The following is an 18,487-nucleotide window of genomic DNA, read 5'->3' as shown; positions in this document are numbered from 1 at the left end:
TCTTATAGGTTTCTTACAAAACTAAATTAAACCTTTATTAATAGAAGAAATGATTTTAAATACATACATAGATCTACAAATTACTACTATGATAACTTCTAAATCTCCTAATTAATCTAACTCCCAGTTACACTTTTGTTAAGGCAACAGTGCGACACGTAGATTTTAAAAGACCCAGCCAAAAAAACATGATACCCTGAACAATCCAATTCAAAGTGAGTTTCCTTAACTTCAGTTCTTTGTAGACAGCAGCTTGAGGCTTAGATGCTGAAGGTGTTTCATACTTGTTAAATCTTAGAATTCCTGCCCTTATGCACAGCCTTCACTCCTTTATACATATTTTCCCCTTTGAATGCAAATTTCCATTGTTTCACTGTGTCTTTGGACTTTACCTTCCTGATCATAAAAAATTATCATAGTACCAATTTTACCAGTAATCTTTGAGAAAAATAAACACACTGGGCAGGATTTTGCCATCAGCGAGCGAGGGCTGGGCCCACTCACTGACACATAAAATGATGCAGGATGATGTCGGGCGGAACTCCCAACGTCATCCCGCTCCATTTAAATTTTCAGGAAGGCAGAGGCTCAGCAAAATCATCCATGCGCCCACTGACCTGTCAATGGCCAATTGAGGCCATTGACAGAGCAATTAAAGTCATTAGTGGATCTGCCCGTCCAACCTTAAGGTCAGCGGCCAGGCCAAGAGCCCCAGCGGGAAGTAGAAAAAACATGAAACCTCATTCACTGGCGGGATGAGGTTTCATATGGGATTTAATAAAGTTTTTTTTGAAAATTAATAACATATCCCAACTCATGTGACATTGTTACATGAGGGGACATGTAAGGGAATTTTATTTTCTATTTTTAATATTTTTAAAAGTAGAGCCAATCTCCCTGAGGCTGCACTTAGCCTCAGGGAGATGAGTGCGCTCTTTTGTGCGTATGTGCAGAGGAGTGCACTCTCGATTTTGGGATTCCCTCGCCCGCACAGGGAGTGCATAGCACTTCGGTGTGGACTTTACGCTGGGTGGGCCTTAATTGGCCCGCCCACGTAAAATAGCGCCGTGCCTCTGATGGGAAGAGCGCCTGCACGTGCGCCCATTAACATCCCCCCCCACCCTCAACACCCCCCCCCAACCCCCCCCCAAATGGGGGCCCGCCCACGTAAAATAGCGCCGTGCCTCTGATGGGAAGAGCGCCTGCACGTGCGCCCATTAACATCCCCCCCCACCCTCAACACCCCCCCCAACCCCCCCCCAAATGGGGGGATAATTCTGCCCACTGTTTCTGAACTTCACCTGGCTAGGTGACACATTTCACCCCCCTTTGAAAACAATCTAGTCGGGTTTATTTGAAAATGCAAATGTCCTTTTACACCTTACATTCTAAACTTCCCCCTTGTTTACTGACTTAACATTTCAAACCTAACTCATCTTCCAATACATCAAAGCCTCCAGACCAACTGCCTTTAATCCAACTAAGTCACACACACACACACACACACACACACACACACACACACACACACACACATATGGACACAGATACCACTATTTTACAATAGATTCCAATAACATTACTATATCTTCCTGACAGTAAAGGAGTTTCTCCTAGGAGCATAGGAACAGGATAAGGCTGTTTAGCTGCCTGAATCTGTTCCAGCACTCATTGTCTGATTGGTTGATCAATTACTTCCTCTTTCTGTCTTAAATAGTTTTATATCATTGTTGACTCCTGTTCAAATGTCACCACGTTAGCCTCCCTGGTAAATACTGAAGCAAAGTAATTATTTCATATTTCTGCCATTTTTCTGTCTTTAGCTGGAAGTCTATTGTCTGTGTCCTTTAGTGATCCTATCGCTATCCTGATTATTTTTTTTGTCATTTATGTGCTGTAGAATACTTTCTTTTGTTCTTTCTTTTTATATCTTCTGTCATTTAATTTTGTAGTTTCTCTTTGCCTTCCATTTTTTTTACTTCCGTTCTAGCCATTCTGTATTCCATTTGGTCAATCCTTGTCTCTATGTTTAGTGTATACCTTTTCTTTAGCTTCAGTGTTACCCTTCCTTATTAATCCATGGTTTGTCATTACTGGCTAGTTTGTTCTGGTACTTTAGTGGCATAGGGTTCTCCGGGACTCTCCTGATTATTGTTTTAAATGGTTCCCACCGATATTCTAGTTTTCTGCTCGTCAGTGATCTCTTCCAGTTTATTTCCCCTGGTTCCATTCTCACCCCCTTAAAATCAGCCTTTGCTTTCCATTTTATTACTTTGTTCTTTGTCTTACTGACGTCCTTCTGAACCTTAAAAGTGTTACGAGGGGAACAGAGCTCAAAGTATTTTTTTAAGTGCACTCTGTTGCCAAGGATCAGATCAGAGCCTTGATGGTACTCCAGGCTAAGTGTTATATTTTATTAACTTCATTCCAAATTCCCTTGATCTGTTTTATTCCCCTGGCAATGCTCTTCATGCAGGAGGAAGGTTCATGGTGATGGAGCAGCACTGTCTGGACTGCAGTCAATGCTGTGGCAAGGGCAGATGCGCTGCTGAGTTCCTGCATCGAAGGATTAACAGTCACAATATAATCACCCCAAACTCGGGTGACTCTGGACAGGCAACAACTGACAGTCAATGCAGGGGACGAATAACACAACTATCTTAATTCATCTCTTAATTCGGCAAATGTCCCACACATTTAAAAGGAAAAAGTTCACTTCCGCAGAATCACAGAGTCATTACCGTACAGAATGAGGCCATTCAGCCCATTGTGTTTGTGCTGGCTCTCTGAAGGAGCAATTCACCTAGTGCCACATCGCTGCCTTCACCTAGTAGCCCTGCACATTCTTCCTTTTCAAATAATAATCCAGTTCCCTCCCAAAAGCCTCGATTGCCCCTGGCCTCCCCACACGCTCAGGCAGTGCATTCTAGATCCTCACTCGCTGTGTGAAAAGGTTTTTCTCAAGTCACCATTGCTCCTTTTGCCAATTATCTCAAATTTGTGCCCCCTGGTTCTCGATCCTTCCACCAATGGGAACAGTTTCTCCCCATCTATTCTATCCAGACCCCTCCTGATTTTGAATACCTGGATCAAATCTCCTCTCAACCTTCTCTTCTCTGAGGAGACAGTTCCAGCTTCTCCAATCTATCATTATATAGAAAGACTGCAGCCAGAGATTGCGGGACCAGGACCATTGTTACCTTTTAAATGGGGGTGGTGATAAGTATTTGAAGCTGAAGGTGATACAAGGTTATGAGGAGAGAGCTGGATAGTTTGGATTGTTCCAGCAAAGAGCTGGCACCGACACAAAGGATTGAATGGCCTTCTTCATTGCTGTAAACCTCCATGGTTCAATGTGTGAATCTGGTCTGCGAATATTGACACATTATACAACTGTAGCAGGAATCAGGATGAGACCTGGACTTAGAGGGTTAACAGAGGGTTACAGATGACACAAAACTTGGAAGGGTTGTGAACCATGAGGAGGATGAGAATGATACTCATAACATTTAAGAAGTACTTGGATGTTGACTTGCGATGCCATGGCATACAAGACTATGGGCCTAGTGCTGGAAAATGGGATTAGAATAGTCAGGTACCTGTTTGACCGGCGCAGACTTGATGGGCCGAAGGGCCTTTTTCTGTGCTGTGGACCTCTATGACTCTATGATACATTTCAAGAAGACATAGACAGGCTGGTGGGATGGGCGGACATGTGGTAGATGCAATTTAATGCAGGCAAGTGAGATTTAATATACGGGCTGAAGAATACTGGGGTGGAGTGGGGGGGGGGGAAACGCAAGGGGAAACCATGTTGGGGTGGAGCTGGCATGCACCACACTGACCCACTATGCAGCCAGAAAGACAGAAAGACTAATGAGGGCCGAGTGGGACCTCCGTCCCTCATTGAGGAGGAACTCCCGCCCTTTGGAGCTATTGGCCAATCCGGCAGCTCAATCAATCCCAGCAGCACCAGCAAGGCACCAGTGGCAGCTGCTGGTCAACAGGAAAGGAGGAAGATCAAGGCCCATGGACCCTGGAGCAGGTAAGTTTGGAGTCTTTGGCCGGTGGTGTTTGGGTAGGTTAGTCAGAGTGTGGGGGGGAAGAGGTGGGTTTAAGGGATGGAAGGAAGGGGGTTTGACCTAAAGGGTGGGGGTCACTACGCAATTAGCCAGGGACAGTCCCCAAAGAACGACACCCCCTCACTTCATTCCCACCCTTTAAGCATCTGAGTTAAAAAATCGGACTTCCAGCTCCCACCCAGCTACGAATGCCAAACATTTTAAGAGGTGAACAGCCTTATTTTACATGCCCACTGTGGGAAACATACCTGCCAGAGGCAGTAAAATTCAACCCATGGAATGGGATGAGCTGAGCGACTCTTGCATGAACATGATGGACTTTAGGGGTTGCACTTTGCCAATCGGGACAGGCCTCCTGAAGATAGAACCCCCCTTTTTCTTTCTAACCGCCCACAGCCTTAAACCTAAGACCCCCAACCCCCTCTCTCCCCTCCCTGACTGGCCCAAACCCTCCTCGCCCAAGACCCCGGACTTACATAAGAACATAAGAACTAAGAGCAGGAGTGGGCAATTCAGCCCCTCGAGCCTGCCCCACCATTCAATACGATCATGCCTGATCTCATTTCAGCCTCAACTCCAATTTCTCATCCTCTCCGCATAACCTTTCAACCCGTTAGTAATTAAAAATCTGTCTATCTCCTCCTTAAATTTATTCAGCGTCCTGGCATCCACTGCACCCTGAGGTAGTGAATTCCACAAGTTCATGACCCTTTGAGAAAAGTAATTCCTCCTCATCTCTGATTTAAATCTACCACCCCTTAGCCTAAAACTATGGCCTCTCAGTCTAGAATGACCCACAAGGGGAAACATCCGCTCCACGTCTACTTTGTCTATTCCCTTTAGCATCTTATATACCTCAATTAGATTTCCTCTCATACTTCTAAACTCTAGTGAGTATAGGCCTAAACTGCTCAATCTCTCCTCATAAGACAAGCCCCATATCTCTGGAATCAATCTAGTGAACCACCTCTGAACCGCCTCCAGTGCAACTACATCCTTCCTCAAGTAAGGGGACCAAAACTGTGCACATTACTCCAGGTGCAGTCTCACCAATGCCTTGTACAGGTGCAACAACACTTCCCAATTTTATACTCTATTCCTTTAGCAATAAATGCCAAAATTCCACTTACCTTCCTTATTACGTGCTGTACCTGCACACGACCTGGCTCTGAGGATCCGTGGGTCATCTTCCTCCTCTTCCTGCAGTCCTGGCAGCACCTGGAAACACGTTCTCGGTGCTACCGGGACTGATGGAGCTGCCAGCCAATCAGATTGGCCAGCAGCTCCCGAGGGCGGGTCTTCCCCCCCACCATCCCCCCAACGAGGGGCAGAAGCCCCTCACTGGCCCTGTTAAGCCCACCCAGGGTGCTTTATGGGTGAGGGGTGGGCAAGCATGGAGTGAGTCGGCTCTGCGCCAGTTTTGCTTCCAGTTGGTGCACAAGTCATTCACCCCCACCCCCCTGTAATATTCATCCTTACGATTCTATTCGATGAGGATATTCTCTTGGGCTTAGAAGATAGAAAGGTGACCTGCCCGAGGTGCGTAAAATGTTAAAGCAATTTGATAGGATGTATATAGACGACCTACTTCCCTCGTTGGCAAATCGAAAACGAGGACCCAGACGTTTGCTCATGGGTCGGGTGCACAGAGTTGGGGCATTTCCCAGCTCCCACCGGGGAAAAGGGGGCCAGGGAGTTGGGGTTCTTGTTTCAGGGGGCGCAGTCTGGACTAGAAGTCGTGTCCACCACCCCCAGAACGAGCGCAGAACGTTCTGGGTGCGGAGATGGGATGGACAGAAGGCCTGCCCCTGGACACCGACACTGAGTAAAGGATTGAAAAAATATCGAAACAGAAAAGATGGCTCCAGCCCTCACCCCTCACGCTCCATCTGAGACATTGGAACACTCTTCCTGAAAAGGTGGTGGAAGCAGAGCCTTTGAATATCTTTAAGGCAGGGGTGGTGTGGATAGATTCCTGATAAGCAAGCGGGTGCTAGGTTATCGGGGGCAGGTGGGATGCCGATTTCAGGTGGCTATCAGATTATTGGGTGGCAGAGTGGGCTCAAGGGGCTGCTCCTGCTCTTTGTTCGTATGTTCGTATGTCCCCACGCCTCATCCATGCCACTTCATGCCCCTGTACCCACCTCCATTACCCTCCATAGCCTCCATGCCAACCTATTCCCCTGTACCCACTCCTATGGCCCCTCCTACCCCCTATGCCACCCTTTGTCCCTCTACCCACCATCTCTGTTTTATGACACTTGGAGCTGTAAATCAAACTGCTCATTTAACAGGCACCCCGCTATGATAATGGTAGGTTGTAAAATCAGTAATGCAGCACAAAGCATATAATGATAGCCCTCAGGCTTAAGTCAACAAAGTGAAATAACAAGCACTGATGTTTTTAAACTCCATATGTTTTTTTTAAATTTAAAGCCCAGCAGAGTGAAATCCCTTGACAGCTTTGACAGTTCCACAGAGCTTTGAGAGTTCCAATGAGTTTTGACAGTTCTTTGACTGCTTGCCAGTTCTTTGAAACCCTGACATTTCTTTGGCAGCTTTGACAGTTTTATGGCACCTTGATAAGTTTTTGACAGCTTAACAGTTCTTTGACATCTTGACAGTTCTTTGACAGCTTTGACGGTTCTCTGGCCGCTTTCTCAGTTCCAATGAGTTTATTCACTTTTTTGTGCACATTCATGTCTACTTTTAGAAATCCCAAAGGGCACCTGACCTCTCCCAAAGGGAACCTGGCCTGTCCCAAGGGTGTCCCTGGACCATATCCAAAGGGGTACCTTACCTCTGACTATCCAAACAAATCCATAAGGTTCAGACCTGCTCCTACCAGGTCTAATCTGCACACTTTGGGTTTCAGACACCTACCTCACCAAACTCCCACGAGAGGAGGCAGTTGCTGATTTATATGAGCAGCTGCCTCTGTGAACCACAGATGTGCAATTTAGAACCCACCCCCATTCAGGCCTGTGATAAAGGCGGGAGCCACATTCAGGGGTGAGACTTCCAGCGTCCGTACGCGCAAAAATTCAGGTTGAGGGCTCAATATTAACAACAGTGCTGGGCTATTCAAGAATGAAATCAAGATGCACTTTTTCACAAAGTCTAGTGGAAATCTGGAACTCTCTCACTCCAACAGGCTGTAGATGCTGGGGGAGCTTTCAACACCAAGAGAGACAGACCTTAGATAAGGGCATCAGGGAACATGTAGAAAAATGAAGGTGAGAGGCTGATGAGAAACATCTGATAGAATGGTGGAGCAGGCTCAAGGGGCTGAATGGCCTCCCTCCTCCCGTTCTTATGCCCAGCTGAGATTAGCTAACTCGTTCCAATCTGGGGGTGAAGTGGGATTGCTGCCGGTACGCACAAAACCTTTAACAACTGAGGTCCCAGGGAGTGAGGGTTATCATAAGTAAAAATCATAGCACATTGCAGGCTGCTAATCTCTGTTACTGTCTTTGCTTATTTGTTCTAAGTTAGAAGTCTAGCTAAGATTAGCACCTAGGCAAACACTCTATATAGATTCCGACCACAATGCAGAATGCTGCTTTCCACTTTGCCTTCTTGTCCCCATTCTCCTGGTGTGAGCCAGGCTTGCTCCCACGCAGCTTGAAAACTCACACAAAACGGTAACAGCAGCTCCAGGAAAATACTCTGTAGCTCCTGAGAGCCTCTGGGCAACAGCTTGGCCCCTACTTCAAATTCACAGCATCTGGGAAGAGATTATTTTTTCATTTCATTCACGGGATGTGGGTGTCGCTGGCTGGGCCACTGTTTATTGCCCATCCCTAACTGCCCTTGTTCAGAGGCTGTTTAAGGGTCAACCACATTGCTGTGGGTCCAGAGTAACCTGGAGGCCAGGTAAGGAGGGCAGATTTCCTTCCCTAATGGGACATTAGTGAACCAGATGGGTTTTTACAACAATTGACAATGGTTTTATGCTTGTCAGTGGACATTTGTAATTCTAGAGTCTAATTTCACCATCTGCTGTGGGATTCAAACCCAGGTCCCCAGGGCATTACCCTGGGCCCCTGGACTACTAGTCAAGTGACAATACCACTGCACCACCACCTCCCCCTCCAGGGCAGAGTGTGAAGCAGGAGGAAGAAGCAGCCTAATGTTAGTTACATGGGGAAGCAAAGGCTGGTTTGTGGGAAAGTGGATCAGGTCAAAGCCGCATAATCTTCAGGTGATTTGCTCCACCACATCTCCCACAACACACTCCTGCCTCTAGGGCGAGATTTTGAGGTGCCAGAGCTCTAAGTGCTAAGAGTTGGCCATGTCATCTCTACCATTATGTTGTTTTCTTGTGTTATAATCATTTGAGTCTCCAAAAGTCAATAAAATTATGATTTTTAAATGAATCTTTTTTTATTTATTCATGGGCTGTGGGTGTCACTGGCTAGGCCCAGTATTTATTGCCCATCCCTAATTGCCCTTGAGAAGGTGGTGGGGAGCTGCCTTCTTGAGCCGCTGCAGTCTATGTGGTGTAGGTACACCCACAGTGCTGTTAGGGAGGGAGTTCCAGGAGTGAGTGACTTGGAGGGGAACTTCCAGGTGGTGATGTTCCCATCTATCTGCTGCCCTTGTCCTTCTAGATGGTAGTGATCGTGGGTTTGGAAGGAGCTGTCTAAGGAGACTTGCTGAGTTGCTGCAGTGCATCTTGTAGATGGTACACACTGCTGCTACTGAGCAGCAGTGGTGCAGGGAGTGAATGTTTGTGGATGTGGTGCCAATCAAGCAAGCTGCTTTGTCCTGGATGGTGTCAAGCTTCTTGAGTGTTGTGGGAGCTGCACTCATCCAGGCAAGTGGGGAGTATTCCATCACACTCCTGACTTGTGCCTTGTGGATGGTGGACAGGCTTTGGGGAGTCAGGAGGTGAGTTACTTGCCACACTATTCCTCGTCTCTGACCTGCTCTTGTAGCCACAGTATTTATATGGCTAGTCCAGTTCAGTTTCTGGTTAATGGTAACCCCCAGGATGTTGATAGTGGGGGATTCAGTGATGATAATGCCATTGAACATCAAGGGGCGATGGTTTGATTCTCTCTTGTTAGAGATGGTCAGTGCCTGACACTTGTATGGCACAAATGTTACTTGCCACTTGTCAGCCCAAGCCTGGATATTGTCGAGGTCTTGCTGCATTTGGACATGGACTGCTTCAGTATCTGAGAAGTCATAAATGGTGCTGAACATTGTGCAATCATCAGCAAAAATCCCCATTTCTGACCTTATGATGGAAGGAAGGTCAGAAGCAGCTGAAGATGGTTGGGCCGAGGACAACACCCTGAGGAACTCCTGAAGTGATGTCCTGGAGCTGAGATGATTGACCTCCAACAACTACAACCATCTTCCTTTGTGCTAGGTATGACTCTAACCAGCGGAGAGTTTTCCTCCTGATTCCCATTGACTCCAGTTTTGCTGGGGCTCCTTGATGCCACACTGGGTCAAATGCTGCCTCGATGTCAAGGGTAGTCACTCTCATCTCACATAATAGTGTCCCCACTGCCACCAACCTCTTTCTCAACCCTCCCTCCAACAACCTCCCCCACTCCCAACATGCCCCCCCACCCCCTCCACCCCAAACCCCTCAACCTCCTCCCCTCTCTTCCCCCAACTTCCCCACTGCCCTCCTTCCAACCCCTGCCCCCCCACCACTCCCTGAACTCCTTAACCCCCCTCCCCGCCACCAAAACTCCCCAGCAGCAATGCAGCAACAAGTGAAGTTAACCTGGAGGACTAGCTTCAAAAAGTCAGGACACTCAGCCTGAGAGCTGGCCTGTCAGCTCCTAAGGTCCAACTGCTCAGTGTGGGTGACGAGAACTCTGTCTAATACACAGAGCCAGAGCACCCCCTGGTCCCAGACCCCAGTGTCTAATACACAGAGCCAGAGCACCCCCTCGTCCCAGACCCCAGTGTCTAATACACAGAGCCAGAGCACCCCCTCGTCCCAGACCCCAGTGTCTAATACACAGAGCCAGAGCACCCCCTGGTCCCAGACCCCAGTGTCTAATACACAGAGCCAGAGCACCCCCTGGTCCCAGACCCCAGTGTCTAATACACAGAGCCAGAGCACCCCCTGGTCCCAGACCCCAGTGTCTAATACACAGAGCCAGAGCACCCCCTGGTCCCAGACCCCAGTGTCTAATACACAGAGCCAGAGCACCCCCTGGTCCCAGACCCCAGTGTCTAATACACAGAGCCAGAGCACCCCCTGGTCCCAGACCCCAGTGTCTAATACACAGAGCCAGAGCACCCCCTGGTCCCAGACCCCAGTGTCTAATACACAGAGCCAGAGCACCCCCTGGTCCCAGACCCCAGTGTCTAATACACAGAGCCAGAGCACCCCCTGGTCCCAGACCCCAGTGTCTAATACACAGAGCCAGAGCACCCCCTGGTCCCAGACTCCAGTGTCTAATACACAGAGCCAGAGCACCCCCTGGTCCCAGACTCCAGTGTCTAATACACAGAGCCAGAGCACCCCCTCGTCCCAGACCCCAGTGTCTAATACACAGAGCCAGAGCACCCCTCGTCCCAGACTCCAGTGTCTAATACACAGAGCCAGAGCACCCCCTGGTCCCAGACCCCAGTGTCTAATACACAGAGCCAGAGCACCCCCTGGTCCCAGACCCCAGTGTTTGGGAACCATCTATACCCCCGTCTCCCGGCCACAGGTTGGAGGTGCAGGAGCAGCGCTCTGGCAGCGCTATAGCCCTGCCTCCCCCCGCCATATTCACCACCATTTTACTGAAGGAAAGCCTTGCATTTATATAGTACTTAATATGACTTCAGTACTTTATGGCCAATGAAGGAGTTTTGCAGTGCAGTCACTGTTGTAATGCAGGAAATGCAGCAGCCAATTTGCACACAGCAAGCTCCCTCAAACAGCAATGTGATTTTTTAAAATTATTTTCACGGCTGTGGATGTTCCAGGCTGGGTCCAGCATTTATTGCCCATCCCTAATTGACCTTGAGAAGGTGGTGGTGAGCTGCCTTCTTGAACTGCTGCAGTCCATGACAATGACCAGGTAATCTTTGTTTTAGTAATTTTGATTGTGGGATAAATATCAGCCAGGGCACCTGCAAAAACCCCCCTAACTCTTTTCAAACTAGTACCACTTACTTCCACCTGAGAGCCCAGACGGGTTCGGAATATCTTCAGAGAGTGTTGTGCTCCTGCCCCCTCAGTACTGAACTGGGGTGACAGTCTGGATTTTTGTGCTCAAGTCTCTGGAGTGGGACTTGAACCCACAATCTTTTGGCTTCAAGGGGAGAGTACAATCAACATCTCTTTCGATGCTGTGTGTCAGTGATTCCTGTTAGGGGGCATTGTTCCCCCCATTCACATACAGTTAAGATTCAATCAGGGAAAAGTGGGACCCATTAAAGCAAAAGATTATTATTTGAACAGAAGCTTGTATTGAGATAGCAACTTTTAATGGAGTAAAATGTCCATCTCGCTCATCCCCACCTCTCCTTCAGCTGCTGCAAACCACCATGACGCTGTTAGCACTGGATCCAGGTTGTTCCAGCACTGCCCTTCCTAATCCTCCCTTGCACCTTCTAGAAACTTGAGTTCATCCAAGTTCTGGCCAATCTTTGCCAAGGGACAATATTAGTGTCAAACGTGAATCTAACTGAATCATTCCTCCCGTTGTGCAGGACAAGGGTCATAGCGGAGATGAGCGTGATGGGGCGAGGGAGGGAAACAGGTGAACAGATTGTTAACTGAAGTAAAACAACGCAAGGCCTGTTCCTCCCAACACCCCCACCACAGGAAGTGAAATCACAAACTGTGTCATTCGATTCACAGGTTTTAAACCAGACCTCAAGAATTGAAGTTCAACTGTTGGAAAATTTCCTCTCCACCAACAAACTGGAGAAACAGCTGATGTTGCAAACCAACGAGATCAGCAGAATACATGAGAGGAATCGGTAAGACCTCCTGCTCCCGTCTCGGGATTGTTTCTCAGTCACACCACGTGCAAGTCGACAGTTTGACGCTTTATTGGTAAGGAGAGATCCTGAACTGATGAGCTGTGCTGGAGGATGTGTAAATCCACAGGCAGGTTAAATCCAAAGCTTTCGCAACACAGAAACAGAGGGTCACTAAGGGACCTTGCCAATGAGGCTGACATTCAGCTCATAACTTGCAAACCCATCGCTCTGCCTCCACCTTTCTGTCTAGAAAGAACCCCTATAACCCCTTTCTCAACCTCAAGGTGTCCCAAGGTGCTTTAGAGCCAATGAAATACCTTTTAGATTTTTTTATTGATCCATGAGGTGTGGGCTTTGTTGGCTGGGCCCAGCATTTATTGCCCATCCTTCATTGCCCTTGAGAAGGTGGTGGTGAGCTGCCTTCATGAGCTGCTGCAGTCCAAGTGGTGTAGGTACACCCACAGTGCTGTTAGGTAGGAGGTTCCAGGATTTTGACCCAGCGACAGTGAAGGGATGGCGATATAGCTCCAGACTAGGATGGTGTGTGACTTGGAGGGAAACTTGAGGTGATGGTTGTTCCCATGCGCTTATGCCCTTGTTCTTCTTGTGTTATAGTGTAGAAAAATGTGCTAGTCAGGGGATTACCCACAGCAGTGTCCTGGGGTTTAATCTTCAATTCCTGGAGACTCCAGGACAATACTGGAGGGTTGGCAACACGACACATACACTCTGCATTGTTAACACTACCTGGGAAACCAGTTGGCAACAGTCCATTCTCACAGGATAACTCATGCTCATGTCGCCAGTGAGATTTCCTGTTTAGACTGTGGTATGCATAGAGGGTATTTCAAATATTAGCACAGCTTTAAAATTAAACCCACCCTGCTCTCAGCTGCCAGTGACTAGGTGATAGTTCACGACTGTATTATTTTGTTATAGCAGCCTGAAAATCATTAGTCAGTTAGGGAGTGAAAGTATCATTCAGGGCTCACTGAATAAAAATAACCATTAGTTGAACAAACACAAACAAAGCCAAACATACAGTGCAAGGGGCAAGACCATACCAGCAAGCACCAGGACCAAGACATTGAGGTAGTGATGGCTTTTACTTATTGAGGGAATAAAGACTGAAGAGTGGTCAGTTTTATAAATGCCAAAGTTCACACACACAACAGATAAACTGGGATTATTTTGACTTGTTCTAGCTAGTCTCTCAAATCTCCCTCATAAGAAATTGCCCAGAATTTCTTGCCCTTCTCTACTGGAATCACTGGGCTGGATTTCCAACAGAAAATATGTGCACAGCAAGCTCCCACACTGTGGTAGTGACCAGATTATTTAAAAAACCAGGTTTTAAAGTGGTGTCAGCCTGGACACCAGCGAGAACTGTTTTGTGATGGTCCTTCTGATCTGTGGACTCTAGGCGCGGTGCTCAGTTACTGGACAAGCTGTAGACTAGTACTTGCTTAACACTTGTTTATTAGTTCTACACCTAAAGAGGTTACAGAGTGGGTATGATGCTTCTGAGCATGGTGTTCCAGCCTCTTTCTTGAGAGTCTGGCACATGATTGACTGACGTCAATGATAATTCATTATCTACATCATAGATTAGCGTATCAATTCTGTTAACCCTTTATACTACACCTCCCCTATGTATGCCATCTACAATTTAACAATAATATGAAACCATATCTTTAACTATTTACATTGCATTTCTGTAATGTCCTTTTTTGCAACCACAGCTTCTACCAAACTCCAACTCCCCCTCTTTCTGCTCCCTAAGTCACAGTCCTGAGGGATTCAATCTCCCACAGTATTCTCAGCCCTTAAGGAATTTTTTGGAGACATGAGTAGTTTCTTCTTTGTCTCCGAGGGCATCGTCATCAGCAGAATGGGACAGCAATTTTGCAGCATTGCTGGAAGCAGAGTGTAGGCTTCGGGATGACTCAACTGCAAGGACGATGAGGATTTTTCAACGGAAGACCGATCCAAGGGACAAGACTGAAGGGCATCGATCCTTGGACTCTCTGGGACTAGAAAAGAAGAAATCAGGCCTCGGTGGAACAATTTGCTCTCTCAAAGCAAACAGGGAAAGAGCTTCAGACAACGAATGATCTTCAACTCCAGGGAAGATTGTCACAGCCATGTCATCCATTGCTGCATCGAAGACTGAACAGCCACTGAAGAGCCGAGATTCCAATGAATCTGGACGATGAAGAAGAAAAAGAAAATTCCTGTAAGTCCTTCAGGAAAAGAAGAAGAGATGCTTTCCCAGTGAAATTTCAGCAGGACTGTCAACGTTCTGGAGGCAGTGGTAAGAGAGCCACACGTACTGCAGGAGGCAAGATCGCTGTACAGGATTCTGCAGCTTCAGAAGTGCTAAGGTTTCTGCCATAGATTCTGTGCTGACTTCCAGCTCTGGAGGGAATACTTTCAGCTGGGATGGAAGTATGGGCCTCAATTGACTTTCACCCTTGGAATCTACCAGCTCTTTAACAGTGTGATCCTCTATGGACTCTGACCAGGACTCAGGCAAAGGATCCTCTCTGGAAGACTCTTCATGGACAATGAGAGATAGACTAGGCAATATGTTGGTAGGTTCAGTGGAACAAAGCTCTGAATGCTGCTCAGCCTCTAGAAACACAGCTGAGTCCTCCAGAAAGGCTCCAGAGACTTCATAATGTGTTTCAATCAAAGGGAAAGACAGACCAACCTCTAGGACCTCATCCTCCAACAGGTCACTCAGGTGCTACAAGGGCTTCTCCCTCATCACCTCCTTCAGGAAAGAGCCAATTCAGGCACAGCAGCTCCTCACGGGGATGGTCACCATCTGCTGCAGTGCTGTCTGTATCCCCCACCTCTGGCCTGACTTCAGGACGAACTGGGAGACTCATAACTTCAATCGCCACCCTGGGTCTAGTAGATGGTGTCTCTGTGAAAGAAAGGAGCTCACTGCTGATTGAATAAACCTCCTCAACTGCTGTAGGCTGAGGTTCTGCTGGTTCTGAATAAAAGGTTGAAGATTGTTCCATGAACAATGTTGAGTTGTTCAAATGCTGGGCATAATCCGGTTTTTCCAGAATTCCTGGTACAGTTATATCTCCACTGAAAAGGATGTATGTTGATTGTGGACAACATAGAGAGAATCAATGATTTGTCACATCTTGTAACAAAGAGGAGCAATAATCCCACTTTTAATTGGAAGATCCGTGCTGCCTGGACCTTGTAAGTTAACATCTGATGGATGAAGGGATATTGGCTGAAGCTAGTCTAGATCATCTGCTAGTCTATTAACGTCAGCTCCACCATCAATTTTAAAGGTGATATTGAAATTTTACCTTGCATTGTAACTGACCAATAGTCTGGACTAAGACCGTGAACTTCCCCCAGGAACTCTGTCATTTTGGCTTTGTCTTGATTTTCAATTTCTTGACTGTTTCATAAATATGTTCTTGTCTTCTACCTTAGCTGGAGTTGTTGGATTTGCAGAATTGCTTGAAATGTCCAGTTTATCCACACAGGAAGCACTCCACACCCCCCTGCTGGGTAGTCCTCTCATGTCTGTTAGTTCCTCGGACCACAACGCAAGCATCTCAAAATGGCTGCTGGTGTAGCGTTTCCCACCATTTCGCCCAGTTTGGTGGGCTTTCTTGTCAGTGGGGCTACTGCCCGTGAGCCTACATAGTCCAAGCCTTGGACTTGTGCCAAACTATAGCTCGATTAAATGCTCTAACCTTGGCCTGCTTCGCAAAGTGGACGATTTTGTCTAAAGTAAGGTCATCTTTGGTCTGCAGAAAGTGGGAGGGTTTTTCATCCCAGACACCCACGACTATGCGATCATCCTTCAGTGACCCATATCCGCAAAAAATAGCTAGGCCATATAGGTCAGTGAGAAATAACTCAATCAATTCCCCAGGTCATTGCGACCTCTGGTTAAAACGTGCTTGTTCTATGGCTAAGTTTCGCTTTGGGCTAAAATATGTGTCAAAGGCTTTGAAAACGACCTCAAAGTCATGGTCGACCCCGCCTCAGGAGAACGTCGTCTGACAACATAAAGAAAGGAACTGATTGATGCTTCTGCTCTTTAGCATGAAGGCCCAATGCTGCTCAATATCGAAGGAAATGCTGCTTCCCTAACTCCACTGGTGGCCTCCCTGTGGGCCCTTCAAACAGGCAAACAGGCAGGGTAGGGGCAGGGCCTACTCACTGGGTACGATCACCAGTTTGCCTCCTCTTTTTGTCGAGTTGTTAATACGAGCTGCTATCAAGCCTTTCTTCGTTCTGTGTTTCCTTCAATGGCACCAATGTATTTGTTAGATCACTGCCTCCACTGCTGCTACCATGTTTTGTGATGGTCCTTCTGATCTGTGGACTCTAGATGTGGTTCTTGGTTACTGGTTGGACAGTAATCATACGCTGGTACTTGCTTAACACTTGTTTATTAATACTACATCTAAACAGGTTACAGAGTAGGCTCATAGCTCCTGAACTAGTGTTCCAATCTCTCTCTCACTCAAGAGAGAGAGAGAGACTAACCACATGACTGACTGATATCACTGATATATCTTCATTTACATCATACATTAGCATATCCATTTTGTTAATCTTTTATATGACAAGAACTCTTACGCTCTGCTTTGAAACATTGGCGTGGAAACTGAGAGTAGGACTAAATGGGTCTTTTTCAGAGTAAGAGGCAGTGACTGGTGGGGTAGCGCAGGGATCAGTGCATGGGCCCCAGCTTTTTAACATCTATATCAATGATTTGGATCAGGAAACAAAATATGATATTTCCAAGTTTGCTGAAGACACAAAACTAGGTGGGAATGTGAGTGGTGAGGACGATGTTAAGAGGATGTTAAACTCTGAGCCAAAGCTGTAGCGGGAATTGGGAAGAATTCACAAGAAAAATTCCACGGTGTCTGTGTTCAGGTGGCAGAGACAGGAAAATGGGGAGGGAAGGAGTGATTGAAACAGGAGCTGAGAGCCAGAACCTTGGACTTGTTTCTGTTTCCGAGGCTTTTGCTGCTGACACCTTCAGGCCAGCAATTCTCAACCTGAAACCAAACCAATTCTTGCATACAGGCAACTTGGTTACACCAGTATCTGCACACAATTTTAACTCTGTCTACGTGAGTGGATTTTGAATGAGTTAAAATCAGGCCCATAAATATGTCCCCATGTTAATAGGACACCGAGCAAATTTCTCACTGAAAAAATGAGCTTCTCATATTCACATTAAATGTAGCTTCGCTCTTTAAAAAAACGCTTGTGCCTTGGTGTGATTGAGATTTTGCTGAGGTCCCTTTCATTAAAAATGATGCAATTCTCTCCCTGTTTATTGGAAGTTTTATTAGGGAGTTGTATTGATGCCTTTTCTCAACTTGACCAGTCATTGAGTTTTGTTTGTGGGGGAGAGTGAAGTGTGAAATTGCTGTTTGGATGAGTCAATGTGAGTGTGTATATGAGTGCCCATGTTCCTGTGCGTATGTGTGTATATGCATGTGTGTGTGTAAATATTAGCATGTTTGAATGTAAGTGTGTGTTTACATATATGTGTACACGTGTGTGTGTGTGTGTGTGTGTGTGTCTGCGTGTGCTTTTGCGTGTGTATGTGTTTGAGGACGGCGTCTCTCGATTATGCAGTTTGTTCTAACCGTGTGCATACATGTGTGTGTGTGTGTGTGTGTGTGTGTGTGTGTGTGTGTGTCTGCGTGTGCGTTTGCGTGTGTATGTGTTTGAGGATGGCGTCACTCGATTATGCAGTTTGTTCTAAACGTGTGCATACACATGTGTGTGTGTGTGTGTGTGTGTGTCTGCGTGTGCATTTGCGTGTGTATGTGTTTGAGGACGGCGTCTCTCGATTATGCAGTTTGTTCTCAGCATGTCGCCCGGGGTCTAGGCAAGCTGCATATTTCTGAATTCGACCTGCAGTCTACATCTGTTAGATCTCGCGCATATTGACAGAAACCTTTGAGCCTTGTTTGGTGTGAAAAATCTGAATACAATGAGACTTATAACAAACGAGGGTCAAAATGATTCAATTTGTACTTTAGCAGATAATATCTAATGAAAACTCTTGATTTCAATCAGTGCTGCTCCAGAGGGAAAGTGAAAACCCATCCATCATCTCGATGTCCATGAACCCTCTTAACATTTTAATGTCCTTAAATGGCTGCCAATGCTGTAAGGATCAATCCGAGGAGTGGAAGCAAAAGGAGTTTGATTAATGAGGGAGCTGTATCTGTGACTGCTCTGGGGCAAGCTGTCAAACCCAATTAACCAGAATTGCTGCCAAGTTATCCCTGGGAGTTACATATCCCCAAAGATCATGGGGTTGCGATTTGAACCAAGGATCTGATATAAGGCTGAAACGTGATCCATTTGTCGATATTTCTAACAGTTAGTGCAATCTGTTATTATTTGTGTGTAAGGTAAGACCCAGTGGCTCA

General features: G+C 46.7%; 1 protein-coding gene across 1 annotated transcript in view; it reads left to right on the top strand.

The window, feature by feature from the left end:
- The window catches only part of LOC121286889 (angiopoietin-1-like), a 154,957-nt gene that overhangs the window by 92,118 nt on the left and 44,352 nt on the right, over positions 1 to 18,487 (top strand). The window contains exon 3 of the mRNA XM_041204112.1: positions 11,911 to 12,032. Coding sequence (XP_041060046.1) covers positions 11,911 to 12,032 — 122 coding nt within the window. The remainder of the gene's footprint in view (positions 1 to 11,910; positions 12,033 to 18,487) is intronic.

Source organism: Carcharodon carcharias, chromosome 14 (assembly GCF_017639515.1).
Source record: "Carcharodon carcharias isolate sCarCar2 chromosome 14, sCarCar2.pri, whole genome shotgun sequence".
In the NCBI taxonomy this organism is placed as follows: domain Eukaryota; kingdom Metazoa; phylum Chordata; class Chondrichthyes; order Lamniformes; family Lamnidae; genus Carcharodon; species Carcharodon carcharias.
Note: the sequence above shows the minus strand (reverse complement) of the source record. Positions and strands in the feature narration are given on the sequence as shown.